The 24,429-nt window shown below is 38.3% G+C and overlaps 1 protein-coding gene across 2 annotated transcripts in view; it reads left to right on the forward strand.

Annotated features, from left to right (window-relative positions):
• Positions 1-24,429, forward strand: part of usp24 (ubiquitin specific peptidase 24) — a 229,715-nt gene that overhangs the window by 192,980 nt on the left and 12,306 nt on the right. For both annotated transcript variants that reach the window (XM_048602450.1, XM_048602451.1), the window contains exons 53-62: positions 3,387-3,490; positions 9,762-9,875; positions 11,909-12,005; positions 17,491-17,607; positions 18,489-18,578; positions 19,070-19,172; positions 19,928-20,028; positions 20,423-20,539; positions 21,786-21,851; positions 22,500-22,566. In XM_048602450.1, coding sequence (XP_048458407.1) covers positions 3,387-3,490; positions 9,762-9,875; positions 11,909-12,005; positions 17,491-17,607; positions 18,489-18,578; positions 19,070-19,172; positions 19,928-20,028; positions 20,423-20,539; positions 21,786-21,851; positions 22,500-22,566 — 976 coding nt within the window. The remainder of the gene's footprint in view (positions 1-3,386; positions 3,491-9,761; positions 9,876-11,908; positions 12,006-17,490; positions 17,608-18,488; positions 18,579-19,069; positions 19,173-19,927; positions 20,029-20,422; positions 20,540-21,785; positions 21,852-22,499; positions 22,567-24,429) is intronic.

The raw sequence follows: 24,429 nt of genomic DNA on the forward strand, positions 1-24,429 counted from the left end.
TTGGCCCCAGTGTTCTGTTATAATTAGTGTATATTGTATTAAATTTTTACTGAGGATCTGTTCCTGTGGTTAGGGTTTCTGTTAACCCTATAGGCTTACACACTACAGTCCCTCTGGAAACATTTGATAATACCAAAAAGTGACAGATCTGTGCCACAGAAATTATTAACCGTAAACTTACATGTCATATTTGTGTTTATTTGAAGGTTAAAAATTGTATCCTTGACTGGTGACAGTAGAGTTTTAAGATTGCGTGAGACCCAATCTGCTGCCATTGGTTTTCCAGCACAAACTCAAGGCATTAGCTGCAAATTAAATGTAAAATTATTGAAGTTAGCAAAGGCCAGCTTTTGGGAAGACTTATTTTTGGCAGAGCTTTACAAGCTGCTAGTCATAGTAAATGATGGTCATGTTGTGTTTGATTTGTAGTGCAAGTGCCTTGAATCACTTCTTTGGCAGTCCAAAGTGCAGCGTGAGTTAAGTCACGTAGTTTTAGAAGGTAGTGGTATAGCATCTTTTGTTTTTCTCCAGTTGAAGCAATCTGTTTTCTGTTTGGGAGTTGAACATCATTTGAAAGAGTGAAACCATAACAAAACAATGTACTTTCTAACACTTGAAGCTATGACTTCCCTTCATCAAATTGCAATTTAATGAATATTGATAAAAAGCTAAGAATCTTGAAGCACTTTGAGTCATACAACGAAAAGCTGTTTCAGCAAACTGATTTTGCTTGTTGTTACTAAGTAGTTGCATTTATCTAGCATCTTTCACAACTGCTAATGGTCTCCAAGTATTTTACAGTCAATGAAGTATTTTTGAAGTCAAATCATTGTTATAATGTAGTAAATGTAGTGACTAATTTACATATAGCAAGCACCCATAAACAGTGACATGATAATGACAAGACCACCTGTTGATTGAGGGATAAATATTGATCAGTGCATAGATTCATATAGCACAGAAATTGACCCTTCAGTCCAACTAGTCCATGCTGACCATGTTCCCAAACTAAACTAGTCCCAGCTGCTTGCACTTGGCCCATACCCCTCCCAACCTTTCGTATTCATGTACTTATCAGAATGTCTTTTAAACATTGTAACTCTACCTTCATCGACCACTTCCTCAAGAAGTTCATTCCACACACAAGCCAGTCTGTGTTTAAAAAAAAGTTGCTCTTCATGTCCACTTGAAAACTTTCTCCTCTCACCTTAAAAATACGGCCCCCAGTTTTGAACTCCCCCACCCTCAGGAAAAGACCTTTGCTAATCACCTTATCTGTGCCCCTCATGATTTTATAAACCTCTATAAGGTCACCCCTCAACATCCTACACTCCAGTGAAATAAGTCCCAGCTTATCCAGCCTATTTTTATAACTCAAACCCTCCATTCCCAGCAAGATCCTGCTAAATCTTTTCTGAGCCGAGTCCAGTTTAATATCCTTCCTATAGCAGGGCAACCAGGACTGGACACAGTACTCCAGAAGAGGCCTCATCAACATCCTGTACACCCTCAACATGATGTCCCAACTCCTGTACTGAAAGGTCTGAGCAAAGAAGGCAACATGCCAAATGCCTTTTTAGTTGCCCTGTCTACCTGTAACGCAAATTTTAAAGAATTATGTATCTGAATCCCTAGGTCTCTCTGTTCTACAACACTACCCAAGGCCCTACCATGAATACTATAAGTCCTGCTCTTGTTTGTTGTATCAAAATGCAATCTAAGATTACACTGTCATTATGCCACCAATTTTGGTGTCATCCGCAAACTTACAAAATATGCCTGCTATCTTCTTACCCAAATTATTTATATAAATGACAAACAAAAGTGGACCCACTACCGCTCGCTGTGGAACACCGCAGGTCACAGGTCTCCAGTCCGAAAAACAACTCTCCCTCATCCTCATCCTCTGTCGCCTACCCTGAAGCCAATTTTGTATTCAATTGACAAGCTTGGCCTGAATCCCATGTAATCTAAATTTATTAATTAGTCTACCATGTGGAACCTTATCAAAGGCTTTACTGAAGTCCAAGTAAACAACATGTACTACTCTGCCCTCATCAGTCTTTTTGGTTTCTTCCACAAAAAAATTCACAATTTCCCTTGCACAAAGCCATGCTGACTATCCCTAATCATTCCTTGCCTCTCCAAATGCATGTAAATCCTATCTTTCACCTTCAACAAGTTACCCACCACCTAAGTCAGACTCACAGGTCTATAGTTCCCAGGCTTCTCCTTACAGCCTGTCTTAAACAAAGACACAACATTAGCCATCCTCCGGTCATCCAGCACCTCACCTGTGGTGTTAGATGTTAATATTTCTCTCAGGAACCCCGCAATTTCCTCCCTAACTTTCCACAACACCCTGGGATACATTTGATTAGATCCTGGAGATCTATCGATGAGGAATAACTCTTGTGTTCTTTCTTGAAGTAGTGTCATAGGATTTTTCACATCTTCCTGAAAATGCAGACATGCCTCTGTTTAACAGCTCATCCAAAAGATGCTGCTGCAGTCGTTCAGTACCTGATTCTTGTGCTCATGTCATTGGAGTGGGTCTTGAATTAAGAATCCTCTGTCTGCAAGTTGAGAGTGCTACCAAATGACCCATTGCTGATGAGGCATCTTCCAAATGAGAGATCGAAATCCAATACAACTTAGTTTGGAATTGGATTGTAGTAAATTGTTTCTGAATCATATGTTTCTGGGTTCAGGGGCATTCCAATACATAATCAGGTGGACACAAAAAGGCCAGTGTAAGTATTGGAGATGATGCAGGTCAACACCCAAAAAAATAGATCAGTCTGTTTGTTGAGACAGAGGTTAACCTACTTGCTGTGTGAAATTAATTGCTGTGTTTTATTATGCAATTATGTTTGAAGTCCATGACTGTTGATTTGTTGTGAAGTAAATGGAGGCAACCTGAAAACATGATCAGACTTTCATCAATGCAGTTGTTTTCCCTATTTCACCTGTGTTTTAGTTTCATATTTTACTTGCATGCACAGTGCGCCAGCAGTCAGTCCCCTTATAAAATTCCTGTTTCATTAAAGTTAAATATTTAAGTTAATCAAAGTTTGTACGTGGTTCTTGGTGGGCATTACATCCTGTGCATGCCTAGGCCAGTGTCATTAACCAATGTTGACAATAAATAGTAATTAAGCTGTAAAGCAGGTAGACTCAAGGAAATCCATCTTTGCTTGTTTTAACAAGTATTAACAAATTGTCAAAACTTGAAAGAGAAATTCGGGCTTGTATGAGCACAGTGCTTTTATCTCTGTATCGCTTCAAATCTAGATCACTTAAAATTTTAATTCCTAAAATTTTATAGCTTTCTTACAATTTCGTTTTTTGCATGTTTCTCATTCTGATGTGCTTTCTCCCTGTAGACTAAATTGAAACACCCTATGTACCAAACCATGGCGAAGGTCAGCATGAAACTAGCCATCCAGTTCCTCTTCCAGACTTATTTGCGAACTAAGAAAAAACTCAGGTAAGAAAATGACCGCAGAATATTAATAGTTGGATCTAATTTAATGGTGAGTTTAACATGAAAACTGTTCAATCACAGAAGACAAAAACTGAAAGAACTTTGGATGCTGTAAATCGGGAACAAAAGCAGAAGTTGCTGGAAAAGCTCAGTAGGTCTGGCAGCATCTGTGACGAAAAAATCAGAGTTAACGTTTCAGGTCCGGTGACCCTTCCTCAGAACTGATGGTAGCTAGGAAAATGTTGGTTTATATGCAGAAGATAGGGTGACGGGAGGGGTAAAGAGTAAATGATAGGTGGGGATAGAGCCCAGAGAGAGGGAAGAGAAGTTGGATAGACAAAGAGGTTGATAACGATCTGGCTAGGAGGGTGAATAGCTGTTAATGGGGACTGTTAGTGACGAACAATAGGTAGTGTGTAATGGCAGGCTATGCGAAACAAGGCCTAGTGTGTGGGATAGGGGCCAGGACATGGGAGAGTATAGGCTCTAAAATTATTGAACTCAATATTAAGTCCACAGGGCTGCAGGGTCCCCAGGTGGAAAATGAGATGCTTGTGCTGAGCTTCACTGGAACACTGTAGCCAGCCTGAGACAGAGGTGTTGACCAGGGAACAGGGTGGTGTGTTAAAGTGGCAGGCAACTGGAAGCAAATGGTCTTTTTTGCGGATGGAGCGTAGATATTCTGCGGAGCAGTCACCCAGTCTACACTTTATTTCCCCAGTGTAGAGGAAACTACTTTGTGAGCAGCAAATGCAGTAGACTAGATTGTGTGAAGGTATATTTGGGCCCTTGGATACTGGGGAAGGAGGAGGTAAATAGGCAGGTGTTACAGCTTCGGCAGACAGAAGATGTCTGTTTCTTGGCCTCATCCAGTGTTTGTCCGCAGAAGGGATCAGTGTTTTACTTGCTGTCATTTCAGGATGTTGTGGCTAGTTATGGCTCTCCTATGTTCTACTAGCTTACTCAGATGGAAGATAGAACTTGAGACCTCCTGCTCTGTACGAATCAATGCCGCGTTGGTAAATTATACGAGAGCTCCATTTTATGTTTCTCTGTCCCCAGAGTGATCATACTCTGAAATCTATGTTCATGCGTGGTCTGTGGAACTGGAGCTATCTCGATTATGCAATTCACACACAAGTCTGACAGTTGTAGAATTGTTTTTGATCAACAGGTCTGATCTTGCCATCAGCATCGCAATTGTTTAAACTATTTTTAAAAGTGTGTCAAAAGGAAAACAAATTTTAGTCTCTCTTGAATTTGTTTTTTTAATTTCTTGAACACATTAAAAAAAGACATGCTGCTGTATTTGTAGTTGCTTATCTGGCAGATCATTCCAAGCTTTATCACTCTCTGAATAAATACTTAAGATCTTTTTGATATCAGTTTTAACTAATTTGAATCGATGCCCTGCTGTCCTAATTTTTCTGGTTTGAAAGCTAGCCCAAACTTTTCCTGCCACATTCAGTATTGAACTAGTATACATCCCTTGGAGATACGTGTAGGCAGCTCAGACCACAATGTTTGAGAATTTTTGTTCATAATTTTATGGAAGGCTAGGAAAATTTAACAGTTTAGCTCAACAACATGCTTCATGCCCTTAAGTATATGTATTTGCTCTGTGAGAACTCCAAAGTAAGAATGTATGAAATACCAGCAGTAATAGACCAAATGACCCATCCAGACTGGAGCAGCATTATTAAAGATCATAGATGACCTACTGCTGCAACTCTAATTTCACACCTGCTGTCCAATTTTCTTGATTCCTATAGAAAGCCTTGTCTAGCTCAGCTATGCCTCTCTGACCTGGGTGCCCCTGGCCAGTGGGAACAATCTATGCCTATGCTGTCAAGCCAAATAGCATAAGCAGCATGTGATAGATAGGATTAAGCTATTCCACAACTAATGGATCAGATGTAAGTTGTGAAGTCCGGCCACATCCAGTTATGGATGGTATTGGACAATTAAACAGCTCAGTGGAGAAGGCTCCACAAATTTCCCCATCAGCAAGATTATGTCTCATTCTTAGTTTGAAAGCGTAAACTCACTTTATTCTGTGCCATGTTGTAGAACAGCCTATTTTAAAACTTTATTCATGGGATGTGGGCTTGGCTGACTGAACCATGCATAGTGGCCCTTGAGTGTGTGCTGGTGAGCTGCTTTCTTCAACTATTGAAGACAGACATCTTTGCTGCAAACCTTGGAGGTTGAAATGCATCATCCTATCGGCAACTCTGGCTGAAGATTGTCAAAAATGCTTCAGCCTTGCCTTTTGCATTGATGAGCTGGGCTTCCTCTTCATTGATTGGGGGTATTTGTGGAGCCACGGCAATGTGTTGTTCAATTATCCAATACCATTTGTAACTGGATGTGGCAGGACTTCAGAGCTTAAATCTGATCCGTTGGTTGTGGAATAGCTTAACTGTCTTATCACACGCTGCTTATGCTATTTGGCACACAAGTAGCCCTGTGTGACACCTCCATTTTTTAGGTATGCAACTGTTGGCATGCCCTCTTGCACTTTTCTTTGAGCCAGATTGATCCCTGGCTTGATGGTAATAGTAGAGTGGGTGATATGGTGAGCTATGAGGCTATTGATTGTGTTTGAATACAGGTCTGCTGAAGATGACCCAAGTGCCTCATGGATTCTGAATCTTGAGCTGCTAGATTTGCTTAATCTGTTTTAGCTCAGTGGAAGTGCCACATAACACAATGGAGAGAGTATCCTCAAATTGAAGATGAGGCTACACCTAGAGAGAGAAGTAGAGTCATATGGCATGGAAACAGACCTTTTGGACTAACCAATCCATGCCGACCATAACCCCAAACTGAACTTGTCCCACCTGCCTGTGCATGGTCCATGTCCCTCCAAACATTTCTTATTCATGTACTTATTCAAATGTCTTTTAAACATTGTAACTGTAAGTGTAGCTGCATCCACCACTTTCTCTGGTAGTCCATCCCACAAATACTGAGGTGTTTACTCTTAATGATATTGTCATGGACAGATGTATCTCTGGCAGGCAATTGGTGAGGATGAAGTCAAATATGTTCTTCCCTTTTGTTAGTTACTTCATCATTTGCCACAGATCTAATCTAGTGGCTGTGGCCTTTAGGACTCAACCAGTTTGGTCAGTAGTGGTCCTGCCAAGCCAGTCCTGGTGATTGACTGAAATTCCTCCACCTGTAATACATCCTGTGTCCTTGCCACATTCATGCTTTCTCCAATGGTGTTCAACATGGAGGAGTACTGATTAGCTGATAAAGGGATTGCGGTTCCAGGAAGCAGAAGAAGTTTCCTTGCCCACGTTTGATTTGATACCATGAGATTTCATGAGGTCCAGAGATAGTGCTCAGCACTCCAGGCCAACTTCCTCCTGACTGTGCCATAACTCTGACTGGATCTGTCCGGCCGCTGGGATGGTACATATCCAAGGTTAGTTGGTGGTATCTGTGACGTTGTGAGGTATTATTCCATGAGTATGACTGTCAGATTGCTGCTGGACTATTCTGTCTAATAGTTCTCCCAATTTTGAGACTAGGCCTCAGATGTTAATGAGGAAGATTTTGCAGGATTGATAACGCAAAGTTTGCTGTTATGGTTGCTGGAGCCTAGGTCGATGCCAGTGGTCCGTCTGATTTTTTTTTTTAGACTTTTATTGATATGATGCAACTGAGTGGCTTGCCATTTCAGAGGGCAGTTAAGCATCAATCATATTTGTATGGGTCTGGAGTGAGATATAGGCCAGGCCAGGTAAGGATGGTAAATCTTTCCTAAGCGATACTTGGAAACCAGTTAGGTTTTTGCGCCAGTTGACAATGGTTTCATCCTCCTCAGTATACTTTTAACATTAATACATTCAAATTGACTTAAATTTGAGTCCCCAGAACATCAGGTGGGTCTCTATATTACTAGAGTAGCAGTAATACTGCTACACCAACCTCTCTTCTCTCATTCATTCCAGGAACTAATCTCATGAACCTTCACTGTACTGCTTCCAATGCAAGTTAATCCTTGCTTAATTATGGCGATCAAAACTACATAAAGTAGGTGTGATCCCACCTTCTACAAGCAAGACATTTTCTTATACTCCATATCCCTTGTAATAAGGGTGCACATTCGATTTGTCTTCCTAATTGGTTGCTGTACCTGCATGTAAAATTTGTGTTCCTTATACAAGTGCACCCAAGTTCTTTGAACATCAACATTTGCAAGTTACAAACCCTTTTAAAAATAGTCTGCTTTTCTGTTCTTCCTCCTGTTATGAGTAACTTCAAATTGTTCTAATTGTTGCCCACTTCTTTAATTTAAGCCCTTTACAGCACATTTGTTTCCACAGTTTGCTGTTCCCACCAAGTTTTGCACTGTCTGCAAACTTGGATGGATTACTCTTGGTCGCTTCATCGTAAGTCTTTAATATGAATTATAAGTAGCTAAGGACATTTCATCCTTGATTTCACCACTTCAAGTTGAGCGCTCAACCTCCTCCAACAAAAAATTGAAATTTCGATAAAAGTATAAGATCTAGGGTCAGGAGACTGCAATTCAGACCCTCGAGCCTGCTCTGCCATTTAATACAATCCCATCTTGACTTCAACTCCATCTTCATGCATATTCTCCATAATCCTTCAACCCGTAACTAATTAAAAATCTATCTCCTCCTTACACTTACTCAATATTCCAGTATCCATCGCACTCTGGGATAGTGAATTCCACAGATTCATGACTGTGTGTGAGAGATAATTGTTCTTCATCTGTTTCAAATCTGCTATCCCTTATCCTAAAACTATGGGTAATCTAGAACAAGACACCGATGTGAGGAAACATCCTCTGTATGTTCAGCCTATCTGCTTTTTTTTTTCATCCTATATATATCAGTTAGATTTTTTTTCCAAACTCCAGAGAATATAGGCCTAAATTGCTCACTCTTTTCATAAGACACATACTTCACCTCTGGAATCAACATAGTGAACCTCCTCTGCACTTCTTCCAATGCAACTACATCCCTCTTTAAGTAAGGGGACCAAAATTTTATAGAGAAAAGGATTATACTTCACCCCTTACTCTTCAAACACCACCTCTACTCAACTTGTATGCCCTCAGACAGAGATGTGACAGATAGTGTGGCAGTCTCAGACTCTTCCATTGTGGCTGTCCAGTTTGTGCTGTATTATTAGTCCTGTACTATAAGAGGTAAATTGTTGGTGGGAGTAATTTCAGTTACTTATGGTTTTCTTGTGATTTAATATTTGGGCTTTGATTAGACATACAAATGGCTTTCAGGGCAGGTGAAGAAAATCTCTATATATGATTCTTCCAGTTCTAGAAAGTTTGCATCTAACAGGCAGGCAGTAAATAGTCAGGAATGTGAAAAGATGATTCAGTGTATTAGAACTCAACACAACAATCCCCTGCCCTTCCAGGGTTTCGCAGCATTCAGTTGCATTTTGAATAGTTGCAAGTGCTAGAAATCTGAAATATTTGGAGAAAATGAAGTACATTATGACCTGGAATAGTCCATTTTGAAAATTCTTTCATGGGGTATGAGTATCGCTGGCAATTTGTTGCCCACCCGGATTTGTTCTTGAGAAGGTTGTTGGTGAGCTGTTGTCTTGAACTGGTGCAATCTGTGATATATTTCCACGATCCTGTTAGGAAAAGAGTTCCTGGTTTTTGACCTAGTATGTATGCAGATGTTGTCTGCCCTGCTGACTACAATATCTTCAGCATTTTCTGTTTTTATTTTTACTTTTACTACCCTACTGTTGAGGGAATTATTCCAAACGATAGCCAATTGTTGAATTTTAAAATTCTTCCTAAAATCCTTATAAACTTCTAATTCATGTCCTCCAAAGGTTGAAAGAAATTATCTCGAGGTGTTAAATCATCTAAGTTGCACGGTCATTTGTAAATGGCATAAGAGATCTATATTTTGCATATCAGTCATGTTCCAACACCATTATCTGCTTTCAGTTTGGATGTTTACTAGATCTCCAAGTGTGTTCCTTGCATTGTTTAGCTAAGGAATTATTGAGAAATGTTTCCATTAAATTGACTTTCTATTCCTCACATAAGACATTTGAAGTCTTTAGAAACACTTTGCATTTGGTTTTGTGTATGGCTCCTCTTGTTTTTACATAAACTGGAAGGCGCTACATTTGCCCTTTCATGTATTGTGCTAGTTTTGGACTATCTGTTTACAGTTGTGTTTAATTATCAATTATTTCACATGTTGAACCTTTCAACAATTTGGGATTTTTTTTTCAACTACAGGGTGGACACAGGAGAATGGATTACCCTCATTGAAAGGTTGCTTTCAAATAGTTGTGAGGCATGCCAGTGGCTGATTGAATTCCTGATTGGATGTGAGGGACGAGAATTAATAAAGTAAGTCTACAAAGAACAGGCTTGGAATTTTGATAAAGCTGCTCATTCTTTTTGAGTGACTATGAAAACAAATTAAGGAAGACCATAGAATTAATTCCTTGAGAAAAGCAGTGTCTTGAAGTTATAGGTTGTCAGTGGCTGCATGACAAATCATTTTAAAATCATTTTGCTTCCAAGTTAGTTTGTCTTATCAAGTTCTAAGGCTTTTGTTTAAGTTTGCATGATGCTAATACAAGTATTTTTGGGAGGATAGATTCATAATCTTGCTATTTCTAGTATTTAGATGTTTCTAATAATTGAGGATTTGACAACAATTTAGAGGAATATGCTAAGAATTGCAAGCAAAATTAAAGCCTTAGTGTCAGTGATTATTATCTATAAATTTGTTAATCTCAATCAGGATCAGTAATGATTCAGGAACTTTATTTTAGTATTAGTAGCAAAAGCCATTACTTAGATGTTCCTTGGACATTGTTACCACACTTAAAGGAGCCCTAATTAAATTTACCTTTAAATATGGTAAAATTTATCATTTTCATCTCTTTGTACTGAATATGATCTAATTAATATTTAAATACCAACAAATTAATTACTTCTGGATGTATTAAGTGAAGATTATTCAGTTACATGTTTCGTAGAGAATGGGATTGTGGATGCATTATTCCAAATTGACTTATTTGCAGTCAACATATGTTTTGTAAAGAAACTTTGTGAAGTCAGGAAATGTCTGTGTAAAGGAGTGTGATCATTTTGACTTTGGCTTAATGTTTGTTTCTGCTTTGTGGATTTAAATGTGAACGTCAACACTCGCCAATCTAATTGTCTAACAGTAAAAATCTTTGATTGGAGATCATCCTTGAAAATGTTCATCTTTGTGATTGGCTGATTGGTGTGCAGCATAACGATGGGCTGACATCAGCCCACCTATGCTCAAGATTGTACTCTTTCAGGAAGGGGTGGAGACAGGATTTATAATTGTGCAGACAGGCTAAGACATGTTATCAAATGAAACATGAGAAAGCATTCTTAGCTTGGTTTGATTGACATTTTCAATCCCTAGTTTCTTCCTACTTTTGAACTACTGCATTTTTAACTTCTCTACAACCAGGAGCGTAAGTGTTCCTGATTCAGGGAATAGCAGCAAAGGTAGATATACGTGTAAGCAAATGGGATGCAATCAAATTTTATGTGCAGTTCCCTAAACGTTGTACTCCATGGTGCTTACCGGAGTGATCCTCAAGGACAAAAATTGTGATACTTTTGACCCATGACATCCCAGATTTGTAATAGCATAATTAAATCTCCTTTTACCCTGCACCAACAATATAACTTAAACAAAACTTCAGATGAGCAATCTTAACTGCTTCAAACTGAATCTGTCTAGCTTGTATTAAAAGCACTGATCACAGCATTCTAATAGCTTTACAATTGAAAATAACACTGTGTGGATCTGATTATGGGACTTGTTAAGTCAGTGAAGTGAAATTCCTTCTAATGTTACTCTCCATCTACCAGCCACAGATTCAAAAGTATTTTAGAAATTCTTAATTTCCTTCCCAATTATAAACTTAGTGTGTCCAAAATGTCGAAAGCAATATGAGGGAGGTGGAGACAGAGTAAAACAGATGAGATTGAGCAAGGTGGAAAGTTTTATTTAGTCATAGCTGCCACCTTCTTGCATTAATATCCTACTTCTCCCCACTGTGTGTGCTGCTGCCCATTATGTTCCAGCTTAAATTTTCAATGCATCTGATTTATCAGAACCTTTCCTCCTGGTCCTATTGCCCTTTTTTAAATGAAAAACACAAAGTACATTAGTATAGGTTATTTTAAAAGGAGAAATTTCTCCTACTCTCTGCACATTCCTATTTTTCCCTGCTTCTCCTCTGAACTCTTCTTTTACATTTTCCTTCCCCCATAACCCCAGCACTCACTTTGTTTGGGAATAGTATAGTTTGAAGGGAAATGGGGAGAGGGAAGTAGGAAATTACATAACAAAGTCCACTTTGTTTTTCCCTGCGTGCGCACACCAGGATTTTTCTTCTGGAGTGTTCTGTCCGGGAGGTTCGAATAACTGTTGCTACCATCCTAGAAAAAACCCTGGAGAGTGCCTTGCTTTATCAGGAAAAGGTTAGTAAATTACACATGTGGAATGTCTGCTTTTAATTTAGTTAAAAGTAGCTAATGTGCATATGTCTGTGTCGTGGAGAACTGTGAGCAGGCCATGTTATAGATCTCTAAATTAGCTGAATGTTTGCAGAATGTTTATTTTAGTTTAGTAAGTCCAAAACCTCTGTTACTGACTAATTTCTTAACAATTCAGATAAGGAATGAACCACTTATTAAAATGAATAATGGTGGAAAATAATAAAAGTGTACATTTTAATTTAGTCTCTTTTGTCTTTACTGTAACTAATGATTTGTCATCTGTAAGTAATACCTGAAGAAAAGCATTGGAAATTGTAGTAAATTACAATTTTTTAAAAAATATCTTTAACATTAGTATCAGTGCTGATAAATGGGAAAAACTTTCCCTGTCGTGGCCTGTGCCAGCGCCCATATTCTCGGGTCAAGGTTGCTTGCGGGATAAAATTCCATTTAGTTGGCCTCATAATGCCTTAAATGTCTGCAAAAAAATTTGTCCATCAGGGTTGGAAAATAAAGCCAACTACAACAAGGATGCTAAACATATTGCTGGCAGAAAAGTTTAATGCACTCCACACCTCTACTGTGTTTGAGAGTCAGAGTTTCCTGAGGAAGGCTTCCAACAGACAAAGCTGTGCTTTTCTATGTGTCACAACCTCTCCTTATCCTCATTCCAGTCAATGGATAGGTAGTGTGTGAGATATTGAGAGATTGAGATTGGGGATCAATAGACAAAAAGCCTTACGAGGACTGGAGGTCAAGGAGAGGGAGGTTTGGGAGAGAAAATAAGATTGGCAAATAGTAGTCACTAAGTTTGGGAGGTAGTGGTGGCCAGTATTGGAAGGAAGGGCATCTGTTCAGTGGTCTGAAATTTGGGATCCTGTTGGTGCATGCAAAACAGGAAGAAAGGGGTGTGTGCAGTTAGTGAGGGTGTGGAGGACAACATCTTTTGCCAAGCTTGTTGTGACAGTAGCACTGTGATGAATGGAAACAGGAGGCTGATATAAAGGGCTTAATAAAAGTTGCATATTACTGTGATTAAATAGGGATTGATAGTTTTCACTGCTGAGCAAGTGAACAATAGTAACAAAGAAACATAAGATTCACACTGCATAATGCTGACTTTGGAAGCTCTAATTCTTTGGAGCAGTGACACGTCCATGGGCCAAGTAAAGGCCAGAGGGACCCACAGTACACTTGTTGAGTAAAGGGAGTACTCCTGCTCATCCATATACCTCAAAAGGAAATGCTTTTAAAAGAAAAATGCCCATCGTTAATTAAATATCTCAGGTATTGCTGTTTAGATTGCTGTAGAAGTGGAAAAGTTAGGCAGAGAATAAGTTCCACGTGGTTCTTCAAGCATTTTTGAAAATGTTCAAAGCTAGGTGCAAGACGCTACTTTGAATATTGTAACTTGATCAAGATTGATATCAACAGCCATTAGGTACACCTGAAAACAGCGAAGATTAATAAAGCGATAGCCATGCCATTGTTTCTGATTAGCTACAAGATATGGAAGACAGAAACTTGTGTACATTGCTTCTGATATACACTTTTTAAAAATAGATTAATGCAAATCAATTTCCACTTCTGTGTGCCTAAGTTATAAGTCCATAAGAAATAGGGACACGAGTAAGCCATTCAACCCCTCAAGCCTGCTCTGCCATTCAATAGGATCATAGCTGATTTGACATTCCTTATATCTACTTCCTGGCATTTTGCCCTGTGACCCTTGATTCCCCTACTGATCAAGAATCTTATCTATCTCAGCCTTAAATATACATAAGGACTCTACCCACATAGTTCTCTGTGGCAAGAAATTCTAAAGACCCTCAACCCTCTGAGAAGAAATTCCTCCTCATCTCAGTCTTAAATTGGCACTACTTTATTCTGAGACTATGTTTTCTGGTCCTTAACTCTCCCATGAGGGGAAACATCCTGTCAGCATTTACCCTGTCAAGCCCCTTAAGAATCCTATATGAGGTCTCCCCTCATTCTTCTAAACTCCAGCGAGCAGAGTCCCAACCTGTTTAGCCTTTGCTCACAAGACAATCCATCCATGTTATGAATTTTCCTAGTGAACCTTTTCTGAACTGCCACCAATAAAATAATATTTTTCCTTAAATAAGGGGATCAAAACTGCTCACAGTACTCGAGATGTGGTCTCACCAGCATCTTGTACAGTTGCAGTAAGACTTCCCTACTCTTATATTTCAGCTGCCCTTGAAATAAGGGCCAACCTTCTATTGGCCTTTCTGATTACCGGTTGCATCTTTCTGCGGTTGTTCTCCATTTAAATAATCTATTCTTTTGTTCTCTCTTCCAAAATGAACAGCTTGGTATTTTCTCACATTATACTCCATTTGTCAACTTTCTGCCCACTTACTCAACTAAACTATATGTCTCTGAAAATCTCTTGTACACATCACAGCCTGCTTTTCCTCCTATTTTTGTGTCATCTGCAAAATTGTTGATAGTATATTTATTTCCTTCCTCTAAGGCATTAATAGATATATATTGTAAATAGTTGTAGTCCCAACACTGATCCCTGTGGAACCCCACTGCTCAGAGGACACCAACCTGAAAATGAACCCCTTATCCCCATTTACTATTTCCTGTCCGTGAGCCAATTCTCTATCCATGTCAAATACCACCTCCAACACTATGGGCTCTTATGACTTAACTTCTTGTGAGGTAACTTGTCGAACACCTTCTGGAAATCCAAGTACAACATATCTACTGGGTCAAATACAGAAATTGCTAGAAAAGCTCAGCAGGTCTGGCAGCATCTGTGGAGAGAAATCAGTTAACAGTTCGAATCCGGTGACCCTTTCCCAGAACATCCACTGGGTCCCCTGTATCCACTCAAGTTGAGACTTCCTCAAAAAACTCTAGTAAGCCATGCTGACTCTGCTTGATTAGATTATGATTTCCCAAATGTTCTACTATTACTTCCTTAATAAATTGAATCCAATACTTTTCCAACAATAGATGTTAGGCCAATCAACCTATAGATGCCTGCTTTTTGCCTCCCTCCCTTTTTGAATAGGGATGTTGAACTAGCAGTTTTACAATCCCCTATTCTCCATAATCCAATGATTTTTAGAAAATTACAAGCAATGCATCCACTATCTGTGTAGCCAATTCTTTTTGGATCCTAGGATGCAAGCTGTCAGGGCTGAGAACTTATTTGCCTTTAACCCCATTAGTTTGTCTAATGCTACTTCTCTAGTGATGATTAACAAACTTTGTTTTATCCAGCATCTAATGATCCGGTTCTATTGATAAACTGGCAAAAATTATGTATCTCAAATACACAAGGTTTGCTGTGTTATTCTTTCCGGTTATTATCGTTTTTAATTTATTTACCCCATTATAACTATACTTGTTCAATTAAAAGGCTGCATGAAATATCAACTTTTGTTTCAATTTCAAGTCAATTTCTCCTTAAATACTGCATTCTATCACAGTGTCTGAGTAGTCAGATGAGAGTGAGGAGGCTCTTTGCCAGTCAATTTTATTTAAAACAAATTTGCATTTTTTAAGTGATTTATCCAGTAAATAAAGTATAACAGTGATGTGTATACCCCCTACATTATGTTTCTATTACTTATAGTGTGTTTTTACATTGATTATGTGGATCAATTGATTATCCAGAATATTTGATCAACCGGCACACTCCTGGTCCCGTAGATGCGTTAATAAAAAGTTTACTGTACTTAATTCTTCCTCCATATTCTTTAGTATTAGAGGGATGTTCAAAGTATCTTCCACCATAAAGACTGATGCAAAATTTTGTTTAATTCCCCTGCCATTTCCTTGATCCCATAATCATTTCCCCAGTTTCATTTTCTAAGGGGCCTATGTCCACTTTGACCTCTCTCTTCCTTTTTACATATTTAAAGAAGCTCTTATTGCCAGTTTTTATATTCCAAGCTAGTATATTTTCTCTGACTTTATTTATCATTTTGGTCCTCCTTTGCTGGATTCTGAATTTATCCCAGTCTTTGGGGTTATCATTGACTTTTTAGCCTCCTTTGTGTTTTTTTTCTTTCAACTTAATGCTGTCCTTAAATTCTTTTTTCTTAGCTATGTTTATTTCCTTCTCTTAGAATCTTTGCTCCTTACTAGAGTTATTTTTGCTAAGAATCATAAATTGCCTCCTTAAATGTCTGCCACCGCTTGCTTACTGTCATTCCTGCTGAGCTATCTGCCCAGTTCACTGTAACTAACTCTATCGTTATTTCATTGTAGTTCCCTTTATTTAAGTTATACATGGTTTTATATGACCCAGGTTTTCTCACACTCAGACTGAATGTTAAATTCTATCATCACTACTTCCTAGGGGATCTTATACTCTGGGGTCATTTACTAAACCTGCCTTATTACACATTACCAGATCCAAGGTAGTGCTCTCTGGTTGGCTCCATGGCATATGTTGCTCTTGGAAACTATCCCTAATGCAGTCTATGCATTTGTTGTTCTAACTACCTTTCCAACTTGATTAATCCAATCAACATGAAGATTAAAGTCACCCATAATTATTGTTCTCCTCTTTTTAAATGCTCCTATTATTTGGTTTAAAACCCTTCCGACAAAATGGCTTCTGTTTGGGAGTCTATACACTACTCCTACCATAGTCGTCTTCCCACAACAACAACAAAACAGAAGTTGCTGGAAAAGTTTTAGCAGGTCTGGCAACATCAGTGAAGAAAAAAATCAGAGTTAACGTTTTGGGTCCGGTGACCCTTAGAACTTCTTTCCCTTGTTTTTTTACTTCCACCCAAATGGACTCTACATCATCCTAGCCTAGATCATCTCTCGCAATTGTCTTCATTTCATTTTTTTATTAAAAGAACTACCCACCCCCTTTTCCATCCTTCTTGTCTCTCCGAAAGGTCAAGTTTCCCCAAATTTAGAGTTCCCAGATTTGATCTCCTTGTAACCATGTTTCTGTAATGGCTATGAGATCATATTCATTTACCTCGATTTGCACCATCAGTTTGTCTAGCTTATTCCAAATGCTTCATGCGGTAAAATACAAAGCCTTTTAAGTTTGCGCTATGATCGAATTTACCTACATTTTTATGGTTCCTTATCATTATTGAACCGGCCCTCGCCAAGACCCAGATATTGGAAGGAAGACTACCTTTAGATATTTTCAATCAAACTGGTCAGACATGACATGCCTCTGAACAGGTGGGACTTCAACCTGGGCCTTCTAGTGCAGAGGTAGAGACACTTCCACTGTGCCTCAAGAGCCCTTAATGCCACCATGTTAATTGATTTCAACGTACCTTTATTGCATGCTCCGTAAGAAATCAAAGTAGTACTGTGGAACATAATATAACCAAGAGTGTAATCTCTTGATCCTTTCCAAGCAACATGTTCACCCATTTTTAACAACACAGTGTCTGTTTTGATTATTAAGTTGTTTGAAAGTTCTTAAAAAGATTGTTTGTTACTTCAGCTCAGAGGATTGGACCAGTTGTTGGATGTGCTGCTTTCTTTACTTGACAAGGATGTAGCTGAGAATTGCAAAAATTGCTCCCAGTACTTCATCCTCTTCAACAACTTTGTACAGAAGGTATAGTATGTAGATGGTATATTTTAATTGTGCTACCTGGAGAGTACACAAACTTGTGATATAATGTTAGGTTTTCAGTATTGGAGAATTTATATCCACAAAGGCAAATCTAGCCATTGTGGAATAGTTTGATTATCATTTCACCTAGTTGGAATGTAACTTCAGTTTGCTTATGATAAATCAAGTTTCGTTTTGTAACTTATTGAGCATATTATTACAACATACAAGATTAAAGTAAAATCTGGAATTAAGAGTCTGATGATGACCATGAAACCATTGTCAGTTGTTGGAAAACACATCTGGTTTACTAATGTAATTCAGGGAAGTAGACTGCCATCTTTATCTGGTCTGGCTACATGTGACTCCAGACTCTCAGAAATGTGGTTGACTCCGAACTGCTCTCTGCGGATGGGCAATAAATACTGGCCTAGCCAGCGACTCCCACATTCTGTGAATGAATAAATAAAACTTTCAGCTAGAAATCAGGCGTTTTTTAAAGTAAACTTTGATCCATAATGTTTGGGTACCTTTAGGATATTGACAATTTCATAAGTAAAAGTTTTTATTTAATTCCCTTCCTTCTTGCCTCCTTCCCCAACATACTTTTGTTTTTTCATGTCAAATGTGTTATTAGTTAGGTCCATGTAAGCAACATATACAGAGAAAAGGGAACTAAAGCTACAAATTACAGGGTTTTTTCTCTTGAACTTACCCCTTTGAAGGGACGTAATGGATTTCCATCTAATTCTTGTGACTTTTAGCATGTAATTCTGACTCCTGGATGATTTAGAGATTGTTTCACTTATTTGAACTGTGGAACTATTGAGTAGATTGAACTGTTTGTGATGTTTGAAGTGCTCAGTTGCTTTCTTGTCACTTAGGGTTTCAAGGCATGCCAGCTACTATTCAAACACTCTGCATTCAAACACATGCTTTGTTTTCTTTTGGGCCCATCAAGGCAGAACAATCAGGTAAGTATAAGATGCTTTTTTGATGCTTCAATAAAGTTATCCAGCCTTCATTATGTTTCTAAGTGGTAGTCCTTAAGTTAGCCTGTCAAGTAATCACTAGTGTAATCAACCTAGTCGTATGATAATTGCCCACTTTTCACATGTCCCTTTTTTGAGCCTTGTATTCAGTGGATCAATGGCAAAACTTTACTGCGTTTACCTAATTATGTTTTGTAACCTTGACTGAAGTAGAAGAATTCTAAGACTTTTAGTTTTTGTTTATGGAAAATGCATCTCAAAATAGAAGTAGAGTTAATGTTTCAAACTAATCCTGAGCACTGCTAAATTTCTCTAGTATCTGTTTGTTTGTCTTTTAGGCTTCCAGCATCCATAGTTTTTTGTTCTTGTCATAGTTAATATTTTACTCTCTTATCTAAAGAAAACTATATGTGCTAGTATTAATCATTTTCAGTTGCTTTTACTGAAGATAAATACATATCTTTTTCTGTCAGAATCGGCGCTGGAGCTCAGCGCAGGCCAGAGAATTCTGGTATCTCCATATCACTTTGGCATCACTAGTCCTACACACTGACATTTCATCTCTGATGACTGTTGGTGAGTTGAGATTTCATTCTTTTCGAGCATGTGTGTTCACCGTCAACAAATTATCAAAAAAAGTCAAAAATATTGTGGATCTCTGTAGGTCTTTGCACTTCCATGTATGTGTTAATTATTGTGTTCAAAAATAAGGAAAAGATGACAGGGAAGGAATTAAGATACTCTGAGATTTAGTGAAATGAGCCGATGAGGATAGAATGAAGACCATTATTCAGCAAGTCAACTAAGTAACTGACTGCCAATATGGTTGGTAATCCATATGGTGCATGAAATGTTCTTAATATTCACTTATTTCCTCAATGAAGTTTTTTTTAAATTTATTGCTAACTTTTCATTTGCTTTGTTCAATTGTAGATAATTTTGTACCATCATCTGTACTTTAAGCAGGGGAGGGGTAGTTAAAATACCTACTATCTGGGCCAGTTTCTGGGGAGTCATTGGAAGTAACCAAAGGAGACTGACTTCAATTTGTTCCTATCCCGGTTTATGGAGATTCTGCCCAGAGTTTTTTTTCCTGATTAACTAAACTGAAGACTTAAAACCAGAAATCGTAAATGCAGTGTTAGTTTCTACTAATGCCAATGCTTTGCTTTTCTAAGATAAGTGACAACTGTTTCAAATATGGGTAATTCAATAGTGAGGCCATATTCTTCGTTAAAAATAAGTTATTCTGCTTTTTACTTGCTGTATGCTTTAGATTTGAGAACTACTGGATTTATATTTGAAGATAAAATCTTTGTTTTCTGTTCAAGATCCTGGACCATATAAATGGCATACGCCATCCCCACAGGTACCTTTGCATCAAGATGTGGAAACACTCTTCAGACCTGAAGGACAGGCCTACCTGCTTGAGGTATTTATTTTATTCACTTAAGGAATTAATGCAGGCTGTGTTTTACGATAGGGCACTGTATGGAAGTTAACTGATATTTAAATTGGCTAGTACATGTATAACTAAAAATGTTGAGGGAGAACGCACACATAAACGATGAAAATCAAATCAACAAATTGAAATTCGTATTATTCGGGATGTGCATCATCTTAAATCCTTGATACAGTGTGATGTTCACGAGGACTTTCATGCTTTTCCAACTGTAAAGTGCAAATTTCTTGACAATGGAGCAAAGGGAATGCTAAAATTCATGATACAGGAAAAGGAAATATAAGATATTGTTACGTGTAATTTTGTAGTAAGTTGGAAGGATATTCAAACTGTTCAATTAACTGGTGCTTTGATGCTGTTTCAGGTTATGTATGCTATGCGAGAGCTGACGGGATCTTTGTCAGTCATCTCTGATATGGTGACTTATTGCTGTTTCTGCAATGAGCACTTCTCCTTGGTGCAAGTCCTACAGATAATTAAGGTAAATGACAAGTGTTTGGAAAGAGCATTTTATCTTATCTTTAAATCACGTAACATGGCAGCGAAAGTACTCTACATTGGACCAGAATGTACATGGTGATTTCTCTTGCAATAGACAAGTGGCAATAACAATGGACAATTGGCAGGGTTTTGAAATAGTGTGTCTGTTAACTAAGAATAAGCATCGAAGTTTCTTTAGTGATGTTTGTTTCAGGGTAATTATTTGTCAGGGCACCATGAGAAATGCCTTGGGATATTTTACAATCCAAAACGGGCTAGACATAGCTCTATTTAACCTTTGTCTTGTGTTCCTTCAACACTGGACTGAAGTATCACCCTAAATTATGTGCTTATCTCTGGAGTAGCACTTAATCCCGTGTCCTCCTAATTTAGGCAGACTGCTACCACTGGATAATGAGTTAAGCCTGGGTAGCTACCCACGTGATTCTGCCCAACTGTATTTTGTGTTGTGGATTCCTATTTATTCTGCATTATCAGAAGAAGGTTTACTGGATTGATACTTGAAATGAGCAGGTTGTGAAACGAGGAAAGGTTGGACAGACTGCGCTTGTTTCCACTGAATTTTAAGAGCTAGGGATAAACTGATTGAAATATACAAGATCCTGAACAGTCTTGACAACGTGGATGTGGAGAAGTTGTTTGAGCTAGTTCACAATTAGGGAGCATTGTTTGAAAGTTCAAGGTCACTCTTTCAGAACAAAAATGAGGAAATCTTTTTCTCTGACTTTTGTGAGACTTTAGAACTCTGCCTCAGAAGGCAATGGAAATGAAGTCATTGAATATTTATAAGACAGAGGAGATTGATTCTCGTTAGTGAAGGGAATCAAACATTATTAGGTTAGGTGGAAACAAAGAATGGTCTGATCAGCTGTGACCTTATTGAAAGGCGAAGCAGCCATGAGGTGCCAAATGACCGTATGTTCATGTCATAAATTTTCATGACTTAACTTCGACTGATTATGATTCTATATATACGCAAACTTTCGTCTTCATTGTTGGAGATTAAAGTACCATGTTCTCACCGTGTCATAACTACTTACCCACGTGTTAGAATTCGAATGGATTAAAATTTTAGTACTTGAGCAGATTGCTAATTAACCTACTTCACTATGTTTATTAGGAGCTTATTATAATGCTTGAAAATAAAAGTCACTGGCGAATTATCAGGTTTCAGTCTTCCTTGACATTTTAAACTATGCCTACTGTACCGATTTCCTTTTCGACAGAGTCAGTTGGAGACAGCTCCACCTCATGAACTGAAGAACATTTTCCAGTTACTGCATGAAATTCTGGTAAGTGAGTGATTATTCTTATCATTGCCATTTATAGATTTCAGTGCAAAGAAGGAAGAAATGCATAGGTTAGAGTGGGAATGATTCCTTGGTGTTAAAAGCAGTTGTGAAAATGCCAGTGGTCGGAGTGAGCTTCATGTTCCTTCTATTACTGATGATAAAGTTCTTCTTTCTGTGTTCAATCACGGAACTAACTGCACACCAAAAATATCAGCCTTAAGTGCAGGCAGTTGTAGAAAAGACTTGACCTGGTCCTACAACCTTCCCAAAACTATCTTTACGAAAGTGAAACCCTTATTTAGTTTATACTTGTTATTTCGAAGTAGCATTGACAGGGTTTGGAGCAGGCTACCTGGGAAGGAAGAATTGAAACGAAAGAAAGGATAGCATTAACACATGGAGGAAAAAAATTGTTTCAAAAGAAATTAATTGCTGTTGTCAAAGCACAAATTGTGGCTTTATTTTTGTAATGGCCTGAATAACCAATAGCAGGCTGGCTTGTTGACAGTACAAAAAGTAACTTTTAATTTTTAGATGGCCAACTGGCAGTCTGCATGAGGACCCCACCTAATCTGTGGCAAGGAGTCAATATTAAGAAAGTGTTCATTGATAACAGATTCTGTTTTTCCCCTTTCAACTTTTATCAAGGTCATTGAAGATCCATTGCAATCTCGTCGCCTGAAGTTTGCCTTCGAATCAGAAAAAGGGCTGCTAGGTACAACTTTCGTACTTGTCTTCAATTCTGTCACCCTGATCAATCCTTGTGCTAAATGTTACTTTTTGTGGGTGCCATTCTGTAACACTGACAACTCTTCAGTGCCATTGTTATTGGTTTATGCCCCATATATGTCTCTAGTAGCAACCTCAATTTTCACTTGTATAGCATTTTTAACAAAGAAGTACATCTTAAGATGCTTCCTAGGGGTGTACTTGGCTAACAGCAGATTTTGATCTGAGTCAACAAGCTAGATATAAAAGCTGGTTCTTAAAGAACAAAAGGAAGCTGGAGAGCTGCATGAATTTTTGAAAGGAATTTTGGAGCCTGCAGCCATTAGGTAAAAGCACATCCTCCAGTGATTGGTCAAATGGAAGGATAGATGATTAAGAGGCTAGATTTGTATTTCATTGGTTAGGAGGCTTTTAAGCTGTACCTGGCCTAACATCTGGAGGGCCAAGGCTGTAAAGTCTTTTAGGCATAAAAATCAATATTTTAAATTGGACCCATAAAGGAATACAGATAGCATTGCTTTGGATGAGACCATGTTTACCGAGGATGGAATACGAGCCGAGAGCATTGGTACGGCCATGTAAGAAGGTGACAAAGGCATGGACAAAGGTAACAACGAAGGTTGAGCCAAGTCTGGCTTAATGGAATGTGGAGATGCATGAAGACGCAAGAAACTTTGGGGTCAGAAACTTAATTTGGATTTAATAGCTTATCTAAGGGCAGCCAAATTAATTCATCCTGAGATGATTGCTGGTCAGGGAAATTGAGTCATTATCAAATTTGAAAATTTTATTGCAAAGGCTAAAACATCACCTTCAATCTTCCCCATGTTTAGCACCAGGAAATTCTTTCTCAGCCAGTATCAGATAGATTATAGATAAACAATCCGACTAAACAGATACCAGGGCCGATAGAGATAAATGTCAAGGTGTGTGTGGAAGTTGATCTACGTTTTTGTAATGTGGCTGGAGAGCAGCATGTAAATGATGAAGACAGGAAGGGTGATTGAGGGTAATCCAGAAGTAACAAACTGGGAAGAAAATAGTTTGGAGATCTTGTTGCTGCACATAGTTAACTAGGACTTGAAACCAAGCAAGGCATTTCAACCCAGCTGGACAATTGCAGGATGATGTTGTCGTCAAAACCTGGAGGAAGTATGACACACCATGGTCACTATCACACAGGATGTCAAGTCTAACTTTGACCAGGCCTGTTTCAGTGTTGTGCCATATACAATAAGCATTGCCAGATTGTCTGACAACACAATCAAGCCCAAAGTTTACATATGCATTTTTTAAATTGCTTTATTGGAAAACTGTTTTATTACGCCTGCCCTTTTCCTGGGTTAGTTTAAGCCATTTATACTTCCACCATTCCAGCTAAGATCACCTAGCTTAATATGTACCGTGGATTGAACCTCAGCCTTCCAATTATGAAAGACTCTGGACTGCATTTACCCATTAAGCCATAAGTAGGTAAATCATTGAATATTTTTCAACATCCGAGTTGTGTATTGTTTCCTATCCTCCTCCTCTTGCTCTGTATGCATGTATTTGCATATTGTTATGAGCCCAGCTAATGGCACGACTGGCTTCATAGATCACGTCATTAATTTTTGCAGCTGATTACCATGGAGGTTAATCACTGATACATATTCAAACCATGTTGCAGATATTCTTTAGCAGCAACATGTTTAATACACTAGAGAAAAAAATCAAAGCAATGCATAATACATTATAAATATATATGAAAGTCAAAACGATCTTAACACAAACAGCAAAACAAAGTTTCTAACTATTTCCCAACACTACACTTTTGTAAATATTAAATTCCAGAGTAAGTCTATTCCTG

The sequence above is a fragment of the Rhincodon typus genome, chromosome 10 (genome assembly GCF_021869965.1).
Source record: "Rhincodon typus isolate 14 chromosome 10, sRhiTyp1.1, whole genome shotgun sequence".
NCBI classification, from domain to species: Eukaryota; Metazoa; Chordata; class Chondrichthyes; order Orectolobiformes; family Rhincodontidae; genus Rhincodon; species Rhincodon typus.